This window comes from Oryza sativa, chromosome 3, assembly GCF_034140825.1.
Source record: "Oryza sativa Japonica Group chromosome 3, ASM3414082v1".
NCBI lineage: Eukaryota > Viridiplantae > Streptophyta > Magnoliopsida > Poales > Poaceae > Oryza > Oryza sativa.
Genome location: NC_089037.1, coordinates 7,155,173 through 7,175,813, shown reverse-complemented (window position 1 = coordinate 7,175,813; position 20,641 = coordinate 7,155,173). Strand labels below are relative to the sequence as shown.

At 46.6% G+C, this 20,641-nt stretch overlaps 3 protein-coding genes across 4 annotated transcripts; 2 read left to right on the top strand and 1 right to left on the bottom strand.

Moving 5' to 3' along the window:
• The first annotated feature begins 88 nt into the window (after positions 1-88).
• LOC4332174 (peroxidase A2) lies at positions 89-2,503 on the top strand. Its single transcript, XM_015774301.3, has 4 exons — positions 89-577; positions 679-870; positions 1,452-1,617; positions 1,939-2,503. The coding sequence occupies exons 1-4, from the start codon at positions 356-358 to the stop codon at positions 2,358-2,360; spliced, it is 1,002 nt and encodes a 333-aa protein (XP_015629787.1). The 5' UTR covers positions 89-355; the 3' UTR covers positions 2,361-2,503.
• Positions 2,504-12,202: 9,699 nt separating this feature from the next.
• LOC4332171 (protein transport protein sec31) lies at positions 12,203-16,433 on the top strand. 2 transcript variants are annotated; one of them, XM_015774303.3, is made up of 7 exons: positions 12,203-12,724; positions 13,177-13,235; positions 13,359-13,407; positions 13,926-14,009; positions 14,604-14,720; positions 15,434-15,507; positions 16,009-16,433. In XM_015774303.3, the coding sequence occupies exons 1-7, from the start codon at positions 12,245-12,247 to the stop codon at positions 16,109-16,111; spliced, it is 966 nt and encodes a 321-aa protein (XP_015629789.1). In that variant the 5' UTR covers positions 12,203-12,244; the 3' UTR covers positions 16,112-16,433. The 2 variants fall into 2 exon arrangements, with proteins under 2 accessions (XP_015629789.1, XP_015629788.1); XM_015774302.3 differs by having other exon boundaries at positions 14,595-14,720.
• A 2,233-nt stretch (positions 16,434-18,666) lies between these two features.
• Positions 18,667-20,242, bottom strand: LOC9269736 (peroxidase A2). Its single transcript, XM_015774300.3, has 3 exons — positions 19,902-20,242; positions 19,624-19,815; positions 18,667-19,526 (listed from the first exon to the last, which is right to left on the bottom strand). The coding sequence occupies exons 1-3, from the start codon at positions 20,118-20,120 to the stop codon at positions 18,933-18,935; spliced, it is 1,005 nt and encodes a 334-aa protein (XP_015629786.1). The 5' UTR covers positions 20,121-20,242; the 3' UTR covers positions 18,667-18,932.
• Positions 20,243-20,641: the final 399 nt, after the last annotated feature.

Sequence of the window (20,641 nt, the reverse complement as noted above, 5' to 3'; positions counted from 1 at the left end):
CATGCATGCGTTGCACTCTGAAAACGACGCCGCGATAGCCGAAGAGCTATCTACGTTGTTAACACGTTCGATTCTTCCGCGAATGATTGGTTATATATCCTTCGGGTTCAAGCAAAGGTGCCGCTAGTTAGTTTGTCATACTTAAACAATTAAGCCTGTGCATGGCGAGATATGTCATACACATGTCAGATTAATTGATCGCGTGTGCGTGTCTATATATAGCCAGCTTCCTTTCTTCTTCGTCACACCGACTTAACACTTGGTCATTTCTCATTTGTGCGTCACGGAGTGAGCAGTGTACATACGTTACTAGCTCAAGGCTGCAGCGGAGAGAGAGAGAGAGAGAGAGAGAGAGATGGGCGCTGTGGCTGCGGTTCGTGCCGCGGTCCTGGTCGTGGCCGTGGCCCTCGCCGCGGCGGCGGCCGGCGCGTCGGCGCAGCTGTGCGACAAGTACTACGACGGGACGTGCCCGGACGTGCACCGGATCGTGCGGCGCGTGCTGAAGAGGGCGCGGCAGGACGACCCCCGCATCTTCGCCAGCCTCACCCGCCTCCACTTCCACGACTGCTTCGTCCAGGTGAGCTAGCTATTGCCACACCATTGCCGGCGTGCACGCGCGCACTCGTACGCCGCGCCACGCAGGATGTTCGTCTGACGCGACGTTTCCGTTTTTTCCAGGGTTGCGACGCGTCGATCCTGCTGGACAACAGCACGAGCATCGTGTCGGAGAAGTTCGCGACGCCGAACAACAACTCGGCGCGGGGGTACCCGGTGGTGGACGACATCAAGGCGGCACTTGAGGAGGCCTGCCCCGGCGTCGTCTCCTGCGCCGACATCCTCGCCATCGCCGCCAAGATCTCCGTCGAACTGGTATGTGTACGCTCGCGAGAAATCGATCTGCCGGCGCGAAGTATATATATACGTGCATATGCTTTGCACGTAAACCCGTCATTATCTCCCGATAACAATCGCACGTCAACTTCATTGGAAGCTAACCAACGAAGCAGTTTAGCTACGTTCTTTCACATACTTTTCACGCCAGCATAGTGACAAATTAACGTACTGGCAAGCTAGTAGTTCGTGCTAGCTTTATCTCCAGTAGAAAGGTTGACGCTACAGCCTACAATATGCCCGTGACTGGGCTGGGAACTGGACTGGAGCGAGACATAAAGCTAGCTAGACGTCGGTGCCAAATAATTGAACCGCAATGCTGCAGATAGATCATAATCTCACCAACATTAACCGTCTGTAAAAAAATAATAATCCTATGAGCACCAAAAAACAGAGACCACATGGTACGACGTGGATTATGTCCTCGCACACATCATGTGGCATCGGCTGTGTCGACGACCAGACGTCGAGATCCCACACCAAATCCCTTCTTTTCGTGCCGCACTTTACTCCAACACGGCCACATGACGCCCACAATGTCCGTGTGTCAATGCGTGCAGTCCGGAGGCCCCCGGTGGCGCGTGCCCCTCGGCCGGCGCGACGGCACCACGGCCAACCTCACCGGCGCCGACAATAACCTCCCCAGCCCCCGCGACAACCTCACCACCCTTCAGCAGAAGTTCGCCGCCGTCGGCCTCGACGTCACCGACCTCGTCGCCCTCTCAGGTAAATAAACAGAGTAACAGATAGGGAGATAACGTACGACGCTACCTACTGCTCCCTCCGAACCAGATTATAAAACGTTAGACTTTGATTAATTTTATAGATAAATATAGTAATATTTATAATACTAAATTAGTTTCATTAAATCAATAATTGAATATATTTTTATAATAAATTTGTCTTGTGTTAAAAATATTACTATTTTTTTACAACTTAAAGCAGTTTGACTTTGATCAAAGTTAAAATGTCTTATAACTTGAAACGGAGGGAATAGCAATCAACTGAAACTGAAAATTGTGGGTGAAAATGAATGTAAATGGGCAGGGGCGCACACGTTCGGGAGGGTGCAGTGCCAGTTCGTGACGGACAGGCTGTACAACTTCAGCGGGACGGGGAAGCCGGACCCGACGCTGGACGCCGGCTACCGGCGGGCGCTGGCGAAGAGCTGCCCGCGGCGGGGCGGGAACTCGTCGGCGCTGAACGACCTGGACCCGACCACGCCGGACGCCTTCGACAAGAACTACTTCGCCAACATCGAGGTGAACCGCGGCTTCCTCCAGTCCGACCAGGAGCTCCTGTCCACGCCGGGCGCGCCCACGGCGGCGATCGTCAACAGCTTCGCCATCAGCCAGAAGGCCTTCTTCAAGAGCTTCGCCAGGTCCATGGTCAACATGGGGAACATCCAGCCGCTGACGGGCAGCCAGGGGGAGGTCCGGAAGAGCTGCAGATTTGTCAATGGAAGTTAAGGGAGGAGGACCCGTTAGCTCGAAGGACTGAGTTATTCTTGTACTGTAAAACGGATTGAAGATCAATTTATTTCATTTACGGATTTGCTAAATTTATGACGGCATATTTTAATATTTTATTGTTATTATAGTCCCTTAATTTATCATGGTGCCGTGCCTCGTATTTTTTTTACAACAGTATCCCCGGAGGAAACAAAAGGGCATCAGTTTGGGAAACTCTTCTTTTATTTGAAGAAGGGAACTCTTTCAATCGCTCGGGAAATCTTTCGTTTGTAAAATAAACATTCAAATAGCTACGAAAAAAATATTTAAAAATTTAATAGCATTTATACAACATACATATACCACATAGAAAATCTGAAGTCTAAAAAAACTATGTATCGAGAAATAAAAAAGAGATTCAATGTATGATACTAGTATTTGGTAATATTCACACCTGAATATTTTTCTTTCTTAATTTGTAAATATAGTTTGAAATTGATTTTTGACATGGGTGTAGCTATATTTATGGCGTCATATTTTTCATCAAAAAATAGTCGGCATGTATTTACATTGTAAGTCCCTAAATTACATATGTAATTTTAGTGTATATACAATGTAAGTCTCAAAATTACATATGTAAGTACTAAAATTATAAATGTAAATTTAAAAATTACATACTAATTACATATGTAAGTGGGACATAAATGAGGTGTAACTACTTGTAACGTCCCGCCTTCCCCCAGGCCGGGCCCGCTTATATATGATAGCTTTCATAGGTCATAGACTGCCCTCACAGACTAACACATGTCTTTTCTGCACACTTTGTCCTCACTCGTGTGCACCCGGGCACACTGATCGACGCCCCCGTCGATCAACCCTGGCACAGACCAACACATGTCCCGCTTATATATGATAGCTTTCATAGGTCATAGACTGCCCTCACAGACCAAGCACGGTCACCCATCCCAAATTGCTCCAGGCCAAGCACGCTTAACCCTGGAGTTCTTTGGAGATTGGCTTCCGGAAAAGAAGTTGCAACTTGTTGATATGAGTATTCTATTAATCCTATTAAGCCCTAGGCCGGGATGTTACACCCTCACCCCCTTAAGAGAGATCGACGCCCCCGTCGATCAACCCTAGGCCAGGAACGTCCTTTCTTGGCCACGTCCATGTGTCCAGTGCCAGCGCATGTGCCATGCTGTGTAACCACTCTCGGTCTACACCAGCCATGCGCACCATGCCTGCGCAACTGCGACACACGCGCCCGTGAAACCGCGAGAGTCGGCTCTGATACCACTTTGTAACGTCCCGCCTTCCCCCAGGCCGGGCCCGCTTACATATGATAGCTTTCATAGGTCATAGACTGCCCTCACAGACCAACACATGTCTTTTCTACACACTTTGTCCTCACTCGTGTGCACCCGGGAAGAATTTCCCGGTCGGTCACCCATCCCAAATTGCTCCAGGCCAAGCACGCTTAACCCTGGAGTTCTTTGGAGATTGGCTTCCGGAAAAGAAGTTGCAACTTGTTGATATGAGTATTCTATTAATCCTATTAAGCCCTAGGCCGGGATGTTACACCCTCAGACCGAGTTAAATATGAGACAGAGAAGATGGTTGGAACTAATCAAGGATTACGATCTTGGAATCCACTATCATCCTGGTAAAGCCAACGTGGTCGCTGATGCGCTAAGTCGCAAGGCCTATTGCAATGTAGCTCAAATACGGCCTGACCAAGATCACCTGTGCAGAGAATTGGAGAAGTTAAGACTGACCGTGGTACAGTCAGGTGTCCCTGCCAGCTTGACAGTACAGCCTACCCTAGAGTCGCAAATCGGGAGGCTCAGAAAGACGACGAAGGGATAAAAGAATTAATAAAAAGAATACAGGAGAAGAAAGACACCAATTTCTCCATAGACGATCAAGGCACAGTTTGGTGCGGACCACGCATCTGTGTACCGGCCAAGAAGGAGTTAAGAGATCTCATCCTAAAGGAAGCTCATGAGTCCGCCTACTCCATTCACCCAGGAAGTACGAAGATGTACCAAGATATCAAGGCATATTTCTGGTGGGCTGGAATGAAGCGAGACGTCGCAGAATACGTAGCCCTGTGTGACATTTGCCAAAGAGTCAAGGCGGAACATCAGAGGCCAGCTGGTCTGCTGCAACCCCTACCGATTCCCGAGTGGAAATGGGAAGAGATCGGAATGGATTTCATCACCGGTTTGCCAAGAACCCCCAGCGGGTACGACTCCGTTTGGGTAATCGTGGACCGACTCACGAAATCAGCTCATTTCGTGCCAGTGAAAACCACCTATGATGGAAAGAGACTAGCAGAACTCTACATGACCCATGTCGTATGTAGATTTAGCTGTCCCAAGAAAATTGTGTCAGACCGAGGCACTCAGTTCACCTCAAGGTTCTGGAAGCAGTTGCATGAAGCCCTCGGAACTGATCTGAATTTTAGTACAGCCTACCATCCGCAGACCGATGGTCAGACCGAAAGGGTAAACCAAATCCTAGAAGACATGCTACGTGCGTGTGCCTTAGATTTCGAAGGCACTTGGGATCGTTGTTTGCCGTATGCGGAGTTCTCATACAACAACAGTTATCAGGCCAGCATTAAGATGTCGCCGAATGAGGCAATGTTCGGAAGAAAGTGCCGCACTCCCTTGTGCTGGAATGAGGTGGGCGAAGCACTGGTATTCGGTCCTGACATACTCAAGTCAGCAGAAGAACAAGTTAAGCTGATCCGAGAACGTTTGAAGACAGCACAGAGCCGTCAGAAGAATTACGCTGACAATCGGAGGCGTGACCTTGAGTTCGAAAAAGGAGATCATGTATACATGCGAGTATCACCCCTCCGTGGTATGAGGAGGTTTGGGATGTCCGGCAAGTTAGCACCCCGCTACATCGGCCCCTACCTCATAACCGCCAGACGTGGCGAAGTGGCTTATCAGCTTGAGCTACCTGAAGGTCTCGCAGATGTGCACAACGTGTTCCACGTATCCCAGTTAAAGAAATGTCTTCGAGTTCCAGAAGAGCAAGTTCCCCTGGGTAATATCGAGCTGGAAAAGAATCTGACCTACAAGGAAAGACCGATCAAGGTTCTTGAAGAGGCAGAACGTCAGACTCGAAGGAAGACCATCAAGTTCTACAAAGTCCAATAGAGCAATCATTCCGAAGACGAGGCAACCTGGGAGCAAGAAGATCTTCTCCGCGCCGAGTTCCCGGACCTGCTCCCTTAGGTGCTGAATCTCGGGGTCGAGATTCTTGTTAGGGGGGTTGGTCTGTAGCGCCCGTTCCGTCGTGGCGCCTAGCGGGAAAATTATCTCTTAAAAACCCTAATTGCGAAATTTGTTTCTTTGCTTGTTGTCTAGTGTCCGTGCCATCTCAAGATATCAATCCCCGATCTATCGTCGAGTTCAACTCCGAATCCAATTCCTTCCAATCAAATTCCTCCGCAAAAGTCTATTTTGCCTCCCCCAAGGTCGATGGGCCGAATCTCGCTCGGCCCATCTTCCCCTCTTCCCCGGCCCATCTCTCCCTCTCCCCCCGGGCGCTCTCCCGCTCTCTCTCTCTCTCTCTCTCTCTCTCTTCCCCGCCCTCACGCTGCTCGCGCGTGCGAGAGCCGCCCCGAGCGCCTCTCTCCCCGCTCCCCCCCTCCGCCCCGCCCGCGCGCCGCGCGCGCGTGCGCGGGAGTCGCCCGCGCCGAGCGCCCCTCCCCTCGCGCGAGCTCCCCGCTCGCAAAGACGCTTCCCGCGCGCCGTGTTCGCGTGTGAGCGCCCGTGCGGACGCCGCCCGTTGTTTCCCGCGCGCGCGCGCCGAGTGGCCGACCGCCCGGTCGCCGCCGTCGTCAGCGTCTGCCGCGCCTGTCGCCAGTGTCGCCGCTCCGCTCCAAACCGCCCGCCGTCATCGCCGTCGTCACCGCCCGGCCCCCGCCACTCCGCGCGCAAGCCGCCAAGGGAAGGAGGCCGCGCCCTCCTCTCTCTGCCGCGTCGCCCCCGCTCCCCTCCCCCTTTTTCCCGAATCGGCAAAGGGGCAAGCCCCCTTTCTCCCCCTCCTTTTCCCCTTTTTCCTCCTCGCCGGCGTCATCCTCCCTGTCGCCGCTTTGGCCGCGACCGCCGAGCGCCAGCTCGCGCCCTTGACCGCCCTAAGTCGGTTCCCAAACCGACATTGCCATCCTATAAACCCAAGCCTCCCCCTTTCCCTTCCTCTCCCATTCGCCTCCTCACCGTTGCCGCCGCCCCCGTGCTCTGTCTCGCCTCCGCCGTCCTTCGCCAAGCGCCGGGAGAGCCGGTGCGTTCGAGGACGCGGAAGGGGACTTCGGCCGTGCCCTCTCCTTCCTCTTCCCCGGCCCGAGGCCGGAGAGATTACTCCCGCGCCGCTGGCCTCTCGTCACATCGCCCCTCCTCTTCTCGGTGATGTCTCTCTCCGTTCTTCCTCCTCGCTCCATCTCCTCCCCCTAGCTTTCGGTAGTAGCTTGAGTAGCCTCCCCGTAGTTAGCCGGCGCCGCCCCGACCGTTGCCGTCGTTCGCCGTGTGTTCGCCGCCGTCGCCGCTCGAGCTCCGTAGCACCCGCTCGTCGCCGGCCTCGCTCGGCGTAGTTCCACCCAATCCGACGCTAGCGTCGAGTTCCCGAAGCCGCGTAGATGCTCTCACCGCCGGGAATCGACCTCTCGTGACCTCGTCGCCGTTTCCCTCTTCTCCCGCCGCCGGTTGCCACCGCCGCAATCCGCCGCCGTCGAGCAACCTCCGGCGAATCCGAGCCGATGGCTCGCCTTCCCTTGTCACGTGCAACCGCCCGGTGTGCTCGCTGTTGCCCGTATCGCCGTGGTTCGCTCCGCCGCTCGCCGCCGCCGCCCGCCGTCCATTCGAGGCCGGGTCGTCGTCTACCTCCCGCCAGCCCACGTGGCCGCCACGTAGGCGCCACGTCGGCGCCAGCTCAGCCTAGACCGGATCGAGCCGACCCCGGTCAGTCCCTCCCCGTGCGCGCGTTCCACCGCGAGCCGTGAGGCTGCGCGTGGGCCCGCCGCACCTGCGTCCACCACGGACCGCTCGCGTGCACCGCGTCCTTTCCCCGCCCGCGCGCATGAGCCACGTACTCCCTCCGCACGGTGAGCCGAGCCGCTGACAAGCGGGTCCCACCCGGGACCGCGCGTGGTGAGCCCGGTCCACCGGACTCTCTCTCCTCCCTCCCGCGCGCGCGCTTGGGCCGTCTTGGGCCGGCCGGCCCGTTAAGCTCGGCCGAGCCGCTCCATTTACCTTGGACCGCGCCCTAGCCGCCCGAGGAAAAGTCTAATTTCCATCCCTCTGTTCTTTCTTTTCTTTTCTTTTTCAAAAAGGATTTAATTAAATCCTTTTCCTTTAGACCAAAAATCCAATAATCTTAGAAATTCAATATCTTCCCAACCGTAATTCCGTTTGACTCCGTTCAACTTCTAAAATTTCCCAAATCTCGAGATCTATCTAGTGGCACGCTTAGAGGTCTTTAATAGGGCTTTATTTTCGCCGTTTGTTGAGTTGTCCCGTTTCGCGTGTAGTTCCGGAACCCGAAGACCCGCAGTGCGAGAATTTCGAGGATCAAGCTCCAGATCTCGAGCAAGGCAAGCCACCTTTGAACATCTTGAGCCTATATTTGAAATTTAATTATATTGCTTGCGAAATATTATGCATTGATAGGATCACACTTAATCTGTTGTCCCGTCTGCAAGGCAGATTGGCAGACCTACCTAATTTGTTGCATTTGATCCTTCCTTTATTAATTGTTATACCATGTCCCCTTGTAACCACCCAGTTGCACCTCGATATTCGTGCACTCTGCGCGAGTATCGACGGTCGCCTTCAAACTTAAAATCTGAGAAACAACTTGGGTAAAACTGGAGTTTTACAAAAGACTTGGAAAACCCGACACCTGGGTCGGTGCTTGCGAACTAAATGAATTTCCAAAACCGCGGACCGGGGAACGTACCGGGTGTATGGTTTCCCGCTCTCGCACTTAAGGACCGATTCCTTGTAATTTCATCCAAACATAAGACAAGTACGACCACATGGGTGGAATGGGACACCCCTGGCTGAGTAACTAGCTTATCAGGGGAGCCTTGATGCCGAGAGACATGTGGATTCGCCGGGGTGGTGTCGGGGAGGACCCCTGGGCTTCTTGGCACAATATGGTCTGGGACCTAACCTGTTGTTGGTCTGGGACCCCTCTCGTCGGCATATGGTAAACCTGTGTCGGCTTTCGAAATGCCTTGTCATGAAAGCTTGGAGGTCTCCCGACGTGGCTGATCCCCACGGGCTGGGTGATCCGGGTTAGTAATGTCGTGTGGGTAAAGTGTACCCCCTCTGCAGAGGTCATTGAACTGTTCGAATAGTCGTGCCCACGGTCAAGGGCGGATGTGAGGTGATTCCTAGCGTAGTTTTGTCTGACTACTGCTTGTGAAATTGCTGTTGTGAAAAGGGGTTCGATGTTTGAAAAATCTGTAGCTGATGGGATCAGCTAGGCCCGGGTGGCCGTTTGAAAAGTTGTTGGCCCGGGTGGCCGTTTGAAAAGTTGTTGGCCCGGGTGGCCGTTTGAAAAGCTGTTGGCCGGGTGCCAACCTTGTTGCAATCCTAAAGACTGATACATTGCACATACTCCGACCGGACGAGACGCACTGTCTCATCCGTGTCGTTTGAGAAGCACTCACTTAGAATTTTTAGAAAAGAGTTCAAACAAAATCAATTACGAAAACAACAGCCTTTCCTTGAAGCCTGCATTAAACACTTATTTCCCCTGGCTTGCTGAGTACTCCCGTACTCACCCTTGCTCTATATAAATAATCCCCCCCCAGTTGCTGAAGAAGATGAAGTGGATCCTGCTGACGAAGAGTTCTTCCAGGAGCAAGTCGGCTACGATGAGTTTTAGGGTTTCGGCCTAGTTCCCAAGTCGCGCCTGTGATGAATGGTCCAAGTCCTGGCTTCCGTTTTCCTTTTGTAATGCAGTTGTGAGCTCGGGATCTGTCCGCAGCCCAACATGACTGTACTTCTACTCTATAATAAAGAGACCTCTGTTGCTGTGATACTCTGTCTCCCTGTGATACCAGCACTGTTTCCTGGGACTGGTATCGATTAACAGGTTAATTTGGAGCGTCACGGGCTAGTTCCGGTCGGGACTAGTTCGGGGCGTGACACTACTGTGCAAAGTGGCTGAAATAGCATATGGCGTCATATTTCTAGCAACTCCATTTTGACATAATGATAACAATCAAGGGATAGATGCTACTATGCTCTATATTGATTTTTTTTTCATAACCATCTGCATTAAATTTTAAAGAGAAAAAAGTATATGAGGGGACACCCTCAATGTGTTAGAATTCATGTTTGGGATTTTCTCATTCACTGTGTCGGCCCAACATGATGTGGCTCATTATAATGAACAGATTTTCCATATATTGGCCCAAGCAATGCTAGTACGCTGAAGCCCAAATTTGAAGGGTGACCTAGCCAGACGGCAAACACGGACAATTGAGCTTATGTCTGCTGCTCAAGGGGACACTAATTCTATACTTGTAATAGTACTGCTGTCTGAATGTGGGCTTCACTTGTTCTTGAGACATGTTATTGGGACATGGGGGGGGGGGGGGGGGTGTGGAGCTCCCCTTTTGCGACAACGGTGGTGAAGCAGATGCAGTGGCGATTGGTGCGGTTTAACGGCTGCCTTGACCAACTAGGGCGGTAGCAATACATGATGCTTAGCTGAATGACCTTCCACTACCTAGCCGACGTGAGATTGTTTTGTATGAATCGTGCATGTTGAGAAGAAAAGATTGGGAAGATCTCTTTGTAACAAACTTTGGAGTCTCATCCAAAAGTTCACAACATGAACATAACACAATGTTAATGCATTTGCGTTTCCGCTTCCAAAATACCATTATATCATTATAGTTGCAGGATGTATTAAGTTAGCAGTATTAATTATAGAGTTGGTATTTGACAATTTTTTTTAAAGTCTTGGAGGTAGCATTTATATCAAGAAAAGGTGCATAATTGGTCTACATATTTATCTCTTCATTAATACAATGGTTATCACATTCAACAACTTCGGTGGTTCTCAATATATTAAACATCTCTCCTTATTATTCTAATCGCTCATGTTTTATTCTCTTCTCTATCCCCACCAGGTTACGGCGAAGGCAACCTATAGTAAGGGGGAAGGGAATGGTAGCAAACATGCCTAGGCGTGGAGGCTCCCATCTACGGGGCCAAAGTCGAGCCCGGGATACGATGAAAACAAGTAGTAAAGGAACATATATTATTGTTAAAGAGTTAGGAAGGGGCAAGCGACGCGACCAGATATCCAAAAGAGAAGGATATCCGATTCAAATGACGGAAAGTGGGTCTGATAGTGATGATGAATGGGTACCAAATAGGCACCAAGCAAGATGACCAAAAGCGTCAACTGCAGCAATCTCCGACCAGATAGAATACTTGGAATCTCATATGTTATACTTTTCTTAAACAAAATAATAGACTCTAGGCATATGCATGGCATTCAAGTGCATCATCCCCTTTCCCCCTTTTTTTATAGCGGTGCTAGCTTTGATCTACCATCTTTTTTAGTTCTTATTTAGGCGTGGAGCAACGATTGGTATTGATTTGATCATGGACATGAGAAACTAATAATCTTCCTTAGGGTTTTTGTTCGATTTATATCTTAAAATCCACCAATTGTTAGGTTTATGTGGAATGCATAAATGTAATATATGGGAAATTAGGGGAAAAAAACATAGGAATGCATATCCGAGATAGATGATTTTAAAATGTAGGAAACATAAAAGGGTAAAGTGTTTTGAACACATATACAAATATTGCCATATAAGTGTATATTATAATTGGTACCTACATGTGCTCAAATCATGGTTATATATATTTGGTGCTATAAAGCTTGATTTATGTACATGGCAAAGGAAAGAAAAAGGGCCCAAGATGGACGTGAAAATTCCTATAGAATCGAAGGCGCCAATTCCTTGGTTCCTTTACGCTTAGTTCATTTGTTCCAAATGGATGAACAATAAACTTTCACAGGTATTTACAATTTTCCATGAGAAATCTATATGAGCTCTATTCTATTCTTTGAGCCAACCACTGGTCACGTTTTTTCCCCTTCTTGCATTATAAATAAACAAGAGTTGTGGTCACAATCATATATATTTCTCATAACGAATTCCTTATCGCTGAATTTTCTATGCCTACGTATGTTCACTTCTATAGCAAGCATTCATCATAGTTATATTGCTATGAATGTTAGAGAGAGAGAGAAGTAGGAGTCATTGAGTATACACCTAACCATTCAATCCAAAATCAAACAACCGAAGACTACACACTCCCTCACACCGATAAGTTTTTCTCATAATAACAAAATAACTCATCGAATATAACTGTACTTTATACAACATGTCGTGGTCGTTAACATGGAATACCTCATAACCTACAAGCTCACATATTGGAGACTTTAACTTTTATCAAATATTTTGTTCCAAAGCTTACATAAGCATATGAAGAATTGGGGGATTAAGATTCTGAAAAGCCGCTGGTTAGTAGCCAACTTTTAAGAACATAAAAAAATCTATATCTTTCAGTTTTTAGTTTTTTAACTACGTAATTTTAGAATCTAGATGATTAAAGATCTTAGATAAATTTTGCTAGAAGCTCCTTAGAAGTTATTATGACTTGGGACGGAGAGACTCCGAGAGCGCTGCAACCGCAAACCCGCAACGCGGCCGTGCTCCTCGAATTTGACGAGATTTGGCGAAGCCGCCCGCGCGCGGCGCGCCCTCGGCCCCTCGCCAACAACAGGCGCGACGAATCCGGTTCAAATCCATTAAAGAAAGGGGCCCCACACGCGGGGGCCACTTCACCGACATGTCGTCCCCACCGCCGCAGCGCCCGCCAGCTACGTCCCCGCCCGCGCCGGCCGCCGCCGCCGCCTCCCCCCAGCCGCTCCCCCGCGCCTTCCTCGCCGCGGCGGCCTCCTCGCCCCGCCGCGCCGCCGCGTCCCCGGCGCCGGCACCGCCGCCCCCGCCCTTCACCGGCCGCCCGCTGAACCCTAACCCTAGCCACCATGCCACCGCCGCCCACGGCATCCTCTATCCCGTCGCCACGTCCTCCGCCGCGGCGGCTGCGGCCGCCGCCACCGCGAACCACCGCCGCGCGCCCGCGGTCGCCGTAGGGTACCCTCGCGCCCACGCCGTCGCGGTGCCCATAGTGCAGCCGCAGCATCCCCTGGCGCCCACGCATGGCCGGTCGTTCCCCGCCGCCCCGAGGGCGGTGGTGGCAGGTGTGTCGTCGCGCCCCGAGCAGCCTCCCCGAGGAGTCCCTATAGCTCAGCAAGCACAGCCCAAGGTTAGTGACTAATTTTAGTCTGCGAGCTTTGCAAGGAAGGGGAACTAGACGAGAACTTGAAGTCTTGAACGTTCTACTCTCTAGAGCTTTTTAATTAAACGCTACTTGTAGATTTCGGTGGCGATTTATGGTAGATTTTGGAACTTATTACCTGTTGGGCATGCTACGTTTCATGTGCATGTTGAATTGCTTAGTGAACTTATATTTGGTAATAGCACAATGCTACTTCTGAGGTAAATTAGGCCCATGTGAATGGTTCCGTACTGGATTTAGATCTTGTAAAAGCGAAGACACGAATTCATGGGTTTTTTTATTGTTATTTTGATTATAAATGGTGCTGGTCTATTTTGGGTGCTGTGTTAATTAGGCTATTCCTTATTGATAAATTCTGGACTTAAATATTGTGAATTTTGAAGTTCCCTTAAATTATGCTTTTCTGGCATCTTTCTTAGGTCATTCCACTACCAGCTGTAACTCCATCTCCTCAAGAGATCAACAACTCAAAAGATAGGTAAGAAAACTACAAACTGTAGTGTGTTATCTTTTTCTTTTGAGGGGATATAGTTACAAACTATAGTGTTTTATCTTTTGGACTTAGACTTCCCAACTGTCAATTTTGATTGTTTATTTGTAGTGAAAGGAGCAAGGAGGACTCTACAACAGTGGTTATTAATGACCGTAAAGTAAGTTTATGTTTCTTAAACTTTTTTCTAGAACATTTGCGCTGTGTTAATGCAAATACATTGGCTAGATGAGGAGAATACCTGTACCTTTGGATAGTTGGAACATGCCCAATCACTTTTGCCCATTATCATGAATCTTTGGGATACCAGTTATGGCTCACCTTAGACGTTTTATATGATACAAATTCTTTTTCTTTGCTCTGATTAGTGACACTATTTCAGCTCCTATGATAAACATGATTTTGTTTGGTTTAACATTTACCAAAGAAATTTAAAACGTACGGCTCTTCACACCTTATTTTTTCTGTTCATGCAAATGCAAATTGCTTCTATTTCACAATTCATTTTCTTAATTATCCAAATGGTTTTGTAGATACTTGGGCTACGAGGCTGAAATTCTAATTTCTAAATATAATTGGCCCACATATGAGGAACCTCACAATATAATCTATACCTTGTTTTATCCCGACAGATCAAGTGGACAGCACAAACTGACATTTCTTTTTATTGTTCCAAAGGTTAACTTGATGGATAGTGAGTCAGGATCCTTGTATGCACTTTGTCGATCATGGGTGCGTAATGGAGTTCCACATGAAAGTCAGGTTAGCATGCTCACTCGTTACAAATGAATGATTTGGGCACTTGCCATGTGAAAATTTCTCTATAGTTATGTTAAACTAGATCCTAACAGGTTCTTACACGCCTCAATTGTCATTCTGGTGGTCTTATAATTTCTAGAGTTACTCTAAAGTGTATTTCTTCTCAGTTATAATTTATAAATGCAATTCTAGGACTACAACTTGATTGATTATGTTGTATGCCTGAATTTTCCTCTTACTACTTTGAACGGACACACATTTGCTCTCTGTTATTTAAAGTTTGGTTTAACATCAACAAGCTTCAAACTTGTGAGAATTTTGCCAGGTGCACTTTGTATGGATTGAATTGTCCTATAAAATGTAATTGCCTAGTGGAGCGATGTCTCCTGTAGAGACAATGTGAGTTGTTTTGCACTGCATGCTTTCTTCTTTCCTTTGTACTAATAGACAGGCAAGGCTCCTGTCACTTTACTCCCCTCCACCACCACCACAAGGAATTCCCCTTTTGGCTCTTAATATGTGAATATCTGCAGTTCATAGTCCATATTTTGTATGTGCATCATGCTATCCATGCACTTGTCTTACTAGTTCTTGCAGCCAAGCTTTGGAACTGGTGCACCAATTCTTCCAAGACCACTGCCTGCTTCAGTCGTGGACTCTAGGATATCAGAAAAGGACAATGATGCTGAGAAAGAGAACTCAGAGGAAGAGAAGGTATCTTGTAAAAAACTAACTTTGAAGTTTTGATCTTTGATTCAATGAATCTAGCATTTTAGTTATGCTAATTCATCGTACAGCATAACACTTAGTTATATTCTTTCCAGGCAATTCTGGATCATACTGGCATTTTCTGATTTTTGGCATGTAAGCGTGTATGCCTTTTATAACTAATATTATGACTAATACATGCAAAAATTGCTGTATTTCTTAGGAGTTGCACATACCAACTCTGAATTTTACGCTTTACCCTGTTATTTAAAATGAAGTATATTGTCTATCTTATGTCCTGCATATCCCACTCTTGCTTATTTGCAGTTGTCTTGGTCCATTATTTGCCCATGTGTTCCATTTGCTCCCAAAATAGTTAGATTTGCTTCCCAGTTACAACCTTCAATAATATTAGGTATTAGGTGACGGTTTCATCCAACATGTTTGAGAAATCCGGGTTCATTTCAACCTTGCCATAGAAATGTAGTATCCCAAAAAGTTCTTGAGACTGAAGGGATAAAGGAGTCCCTTTTTCGTCTGTAAATTGATATTCTTGGGGAGAGCTACTTGCTTGTGACTTCTGTTACTGACCACTTTGTAGCTATTGTTACTATTTCCTTCTATTATCTTTTCTATCACCACAAGCATAGTTTTTTACATCTATAATCGCAGTGTTACTATATTAGCTCAAAAACCATTGGCTTTGATCTTCTGTGCAGAATGAAACCGGTGAATATACTGCAAGTGACTTGCTGAAGCAGCATGTGAAGCGTGCAAAAAAGATCCGTGCTGGGTATGTATTTGTTTTCATCTTCCAGCCCTTTTACGTATGATTTGTGAAGTGAGCAAGTAAGTTCAAAATATGGTGATGCAATAGTGATGATTGGCTTTTGCTTCCAATATGTAAGTCCAGCTTGATTCTTCAGGTATCCAACGAAACAATAATGATGCACTAGCAAAAATGGTAAGAAGATATATTATGAAAGTGTTTCACAAGACAAATGAAAATATGTAGTGTGATGTTGTCATGTTGATTGTTTTGGTGTAGTCAGTTTATATAACATATATTAACACCTTAATCGCAAGCTCAATCAAACTTATATTGCTGGGTGGAGATATTAAGTTAGCTAACTTAACGCCCTTTTATGTGGTGTAGTGGAGAGGTTTTAGGTTGTCATTTTGATAGACGGCAGATTGAAAACATTAGTTGAGGAATGGCTGTTTGAGAATGTTATCTTCATTAGACAGAGTTACTGAGTGTTGTGTTCCACTTTGACATAAATTTCTTTGGCAGTTTGCAAAAGGAGCGGCTCCGACGGATTGAAAGATACAAGCAGCGCCTTGCACTTCTCTTACCCCCGCCTAGCGAGCTTGGGAAGCATGATGGTCATTCGTAGAAGTGTAAAACCGACCCAATTTGTATTCAAGTGTTGTAGTAGCTCTTATGTAGCCTTGGTGTTGCCGTTTTAGTTAAGAAAAGAAAAATCTGAAGAAGCTGAAACAGCATTTCATCTGCTGGCCTGTAACTTCGTTAGCATAGTCGTTCGAGCGACATATACTTACCCAACAACAAACTTTGACCTCCATGTAAACGTCTTCTCCGGCTGTGTTCAGCGTTTGAGTTTAACATAGTTTTATGCAATGACTTGTGCTATTTATGCTGCTGGATGTTTGTACTAGACAAGAAATTTGATGGCTGTATGCACGAGTGTTTTTGCATGTTGTGCCATTGCGCCTTGAATGCATGATTAATTATCCTTTTGTGCTTAATTCCGTCGTTACTTCGTCTTAGAAAGTATCTGTCAAACCATTTCTCTTTTGATAGAAGCTATTCATTTTTACCTTTTTGCGTAGCTAATTATTAATTCACGTGTACATTTCAATCTTCATAGAAAAGAAATAACTAAACGAAATTAAAACATAAAACACATGTGCAATCTATTATATTACTAAACAAATTGAAAGGAGGCACCATGTTCGCTGTGGGGGCTAGAAATTTCCACATTAATCGGAGAAAAAGAAAAGGAGAGTCCAACTAGAAATTCGAAATAACTGAAATTCGGAATTAAAAATAAGTACGGTTGAAAAGAGAGTTCGTATAAGAACCCAATACAAGATTAATTAATATTCAGAATAAAAAATAAAATAAATCCGAAATTTGAAAAAACGAAAGAAGAGTTCGAGTAGAAATACAATTTAAAAATAACTATATTATTAAAAACAGCTTTAAAAGGAGGTATCGCGTTTGCTATGGAGGCTAGAAATTCTAACATTAATCGAAAAAAAAGAAAAGGAGAGTCCAACTAGAAATACAATTTAAAAATAACTGAAATTCGGAATTAAAAATAAGTACTATTGAAAAAAAGAGTCCATATAATAATCCAATACGAGATTAATTAATATTCATAATAAAAAAATGAAATCCAAAATTAGAAAAAAAAAGAAAGAAGAGTTTGAGTAGAAATATAATTTAAAAATAACTAAAATTTAGAATTAAAATTAAGCAATATTGGAAGAAGAGTCCATATAAAAACCCAATACGAGATTAATTAAAATTCAGAAAAAAAATAAAAAAATCAAAACTAGAAAAAAAAAGAAGAGTTCAACTAGGAATACAATTTAAAATTAACTAAAATTTAGAATTAGATATATGAAATATTGAAATAAGAGTACATATAAGAACCCAATACGAGATTAATTAAAATTCGGAATGAAAAATAAAATAAAATCTGAAACTAGACAAATTAAAAATATAATTCAAGTATGAATACAATTTTAAAAGTAAATTGGAATCATGCCATTATAATTTTGCAAAGTTTGAGATATGTCATCGGTATCTCAATGACATATAGGACCCATATGAGTCAATGACATGTGGGTCATGATGGCATATCTCAAATTTTACAAAATTATAATGGCATGGTTCCAATTTTCCATTTTAAGAAGACTGAAATAAATATTAAAAGAACACAATACAATATTAGTTAAAATTCGAAATAAAAAATAAAAATAAATTATGAAATTAGAAAAAGAAAAATAAGATTTAACTAGGAATACAATTTATAAATAACTAAAATTGGTGATAAAAAATAAAGACTATTGAAAGACAAAGATCATCTAAAACATATGACGAGATTATTTAAGTAATAGGCCTATAAAGGAGTAGAGTGATGGTGGTTGATGGGACATCTAAAAACTATTAACAAAAGGAAGGATGACGGGCAGGCCGTGAAGCAACCGGTTAAGGTGGTTGGCGGGACTTCTATAAAGTAAAAAAAAAACCAATGATAATCATATTTGATTTTTTAAATCTCAATGATAATAAAATGAAGAGGCAGTGGACGGGTTGTACAGGAGTACAATGGCAAAGCCGCGGATGGTTGGTGTGACTTCTAGAAATTAAAAAATGAATTCCAATGATAGTTATGTCCGGTTTTTAGAATCCCAATGAATATAAAGAGTAAGCGGCGGACGGGTCGTACAGGAATATAGTGGCATCGTTTGACGTGATTTCAAAAAATTATAAAAAATGAATTCTAACGAGACAATAAATTATAAAAACTATAAGGTCCAACTTTAAAAGTTCGGTCTTCTAAAAAGTAAAAAAAAACTTCAATGATATTCATGTTTGATTTTAAAATCTCAATGACAATAAAGAAGGAAGGCAACGGGCGAGCCATAGAGGAGCACATTGACAAAGCTGCTGACGTTTTGGCGGAACTTCTTAGAAAGTAAAAAATGAACCCAAGCGATAATTATGTTCTATTTTGAAAATAACAACGACAATAAAAAAGAAGAGGTAGTGGATGAGCCGTATAGGAGTATAATGGTAGCGTTTGACGGGACTTCTAAAAATTATAAAATCGAAACCCAACGGGACAATAAACTCTAAAAACCATAAGATCTAATTTTGAAAGGCTCCAAATAGAATGAATAGAAACAGTGCCAGATCGGACAAGCAAATAAAGAAGGATATAACAGAAGTAACAGATAGCAACTGGTGTGACTTTTAATAAAAAATATAAAATTAGAAACATGGAAATGATAAGATTTGAAATTTCAAAGTCTTAACAACAATATAACTATTTAATAAATTTTAAATAAAATCATATTAAAGATATATAATTTTGTATAGGTGCTAACCGCGCAATTGCGCGGGCCACCCAACTGGTTTCCTTTCAACAAACAATTTCACGGAGACGCTGATCAACCTGATGATCAGCCGCGGTTGACCACCCTGCAGTTCCTCCTGATCTCCCCCATGCTCCCGGTGAGCGGGCTGATGTTGCCCATCTTGACCATCGCCGTCGCGAAGCTCCTGAAGAAGTCGTCCTGGCTACCGGCGAACCACACGACGATGGGCGCGGTGGTCGAGGCGGCGCCGCCCGGCGCGGAGAGCATCCCCTGGTCGGACTGGAGCAGGCCGCGGTTGCGCAGGAGGTTGCCGTAGTAGCTATTGTCGAACGCGTCCGGCGTGGGCGGGTCGAGGTTGCGCAGCGCCGCGCTTTCGGGGTCGCTCGCCGGGCAGCTCTGCCGGAGCTCGTTGAGGTAGGCCATGTCCAGCGTCTGGTCCGGCTGCTCCGTGCCGCTGATGTTGTAGAGCCGGTCGTGGAAGAACCTGCACTGCGCCCTCCCGATGGTGTGCGCGCCCTGGAGAGCGACGAAGTCGGTGTCGTCGAGGTTGAATTCGGAGAATTTCCGTCTCAGGAGGTCCAGATCGTCCGTCGGTCCGGGGAGGTCTCTGGCGCCCTCGAAGTTCGCCGCCGTGCCGTCCCTCCTCCCCAGCATCACGTTCCAGCTCGGCCCTCCTGACTGCTCGACAAGAAAGCGTACGTGTCAGCGATCCACAGATACTATATGGTTCGGCGTGATTGAATGTTTGATGGCATGGGTGCGTGCATGGACTGACCAGCTCGACGGAGATCTCGGCGGCGAGGGCGAGGATGTCGGCGCAGGAGACGACGCCGGGGCAGGCGTTCTCCAGGGCAGCCTTGATGCCGTCCACCACGTCGAACCCACGCGCCGACCCTTTGTTCGGGGGCGCGTTCTTCTCGCTCTGCATCGCGCCGAAGTCGTCGAGCAGCAGCGACCCGTCACACCCCTGCACACACAAACACGTTAATCCCAGCTCAAATATGTCACGCAAACGCCATGCATGGCACGCAACCTAGGACACACTGTACGCACATTGACGAAGCAGTCGTGGAAGTGGAGGCGGAGGAGGCTGGCGGGGGCGCGCGGGTCGGTGCAGCGCGCCTCCTGGACGACGCGCCGCACGATGTCGTACACGCTTGGGCACGACGCCTCGTAGTACGACGGGCTCATCACCGGCCAAGCGCTCGCGCCCCCCGCCGCCGCGAGGACGACCAGCGCGCACAACACCACCACCGAAGCCGCCGCCGCCATGCACGCCGGCGAATTAAAGTGATCTCGCTAGGAAATTTTTGCTCTCTGTGCTAGCTATATCTATCTCGCCAGCTACCTCAGCTCGGTGACTGTGAGATTAGCTAAGCTTGGTGTTGCGTTGTTCGTGGAGCGGACATGGCGTCGCCGGGTGTATTTATATACCAGGGCTCGAACGAGGTTTGACATGTTCCGGCTACGGTAGTTGCAGACGCCGCTTTTTCGTGCAATGATGTGTGGACTCCCTCCAACGCCAACGCGTACTACTTGCCTACTTGATCGTGTACTTGTGTAGTGGTTGAGCACTTGAGCTGATCTGCTGATGTGACAGAAGGGGTCTAATTTCTTGATCGTGACCAGATAGAGGTGATTACTCGAGAGAGCAACTCGTCGGCCAGAAATCGCTGAATTGTTAGTTTATTGTATTATTATTAGTACAAACAGTAAACCTTTTAGTATTATACTCTGCACACACGCATTAGATAATTTCAAAAGCGTGCAACATTTGGCTTGTCAGGTGTTTT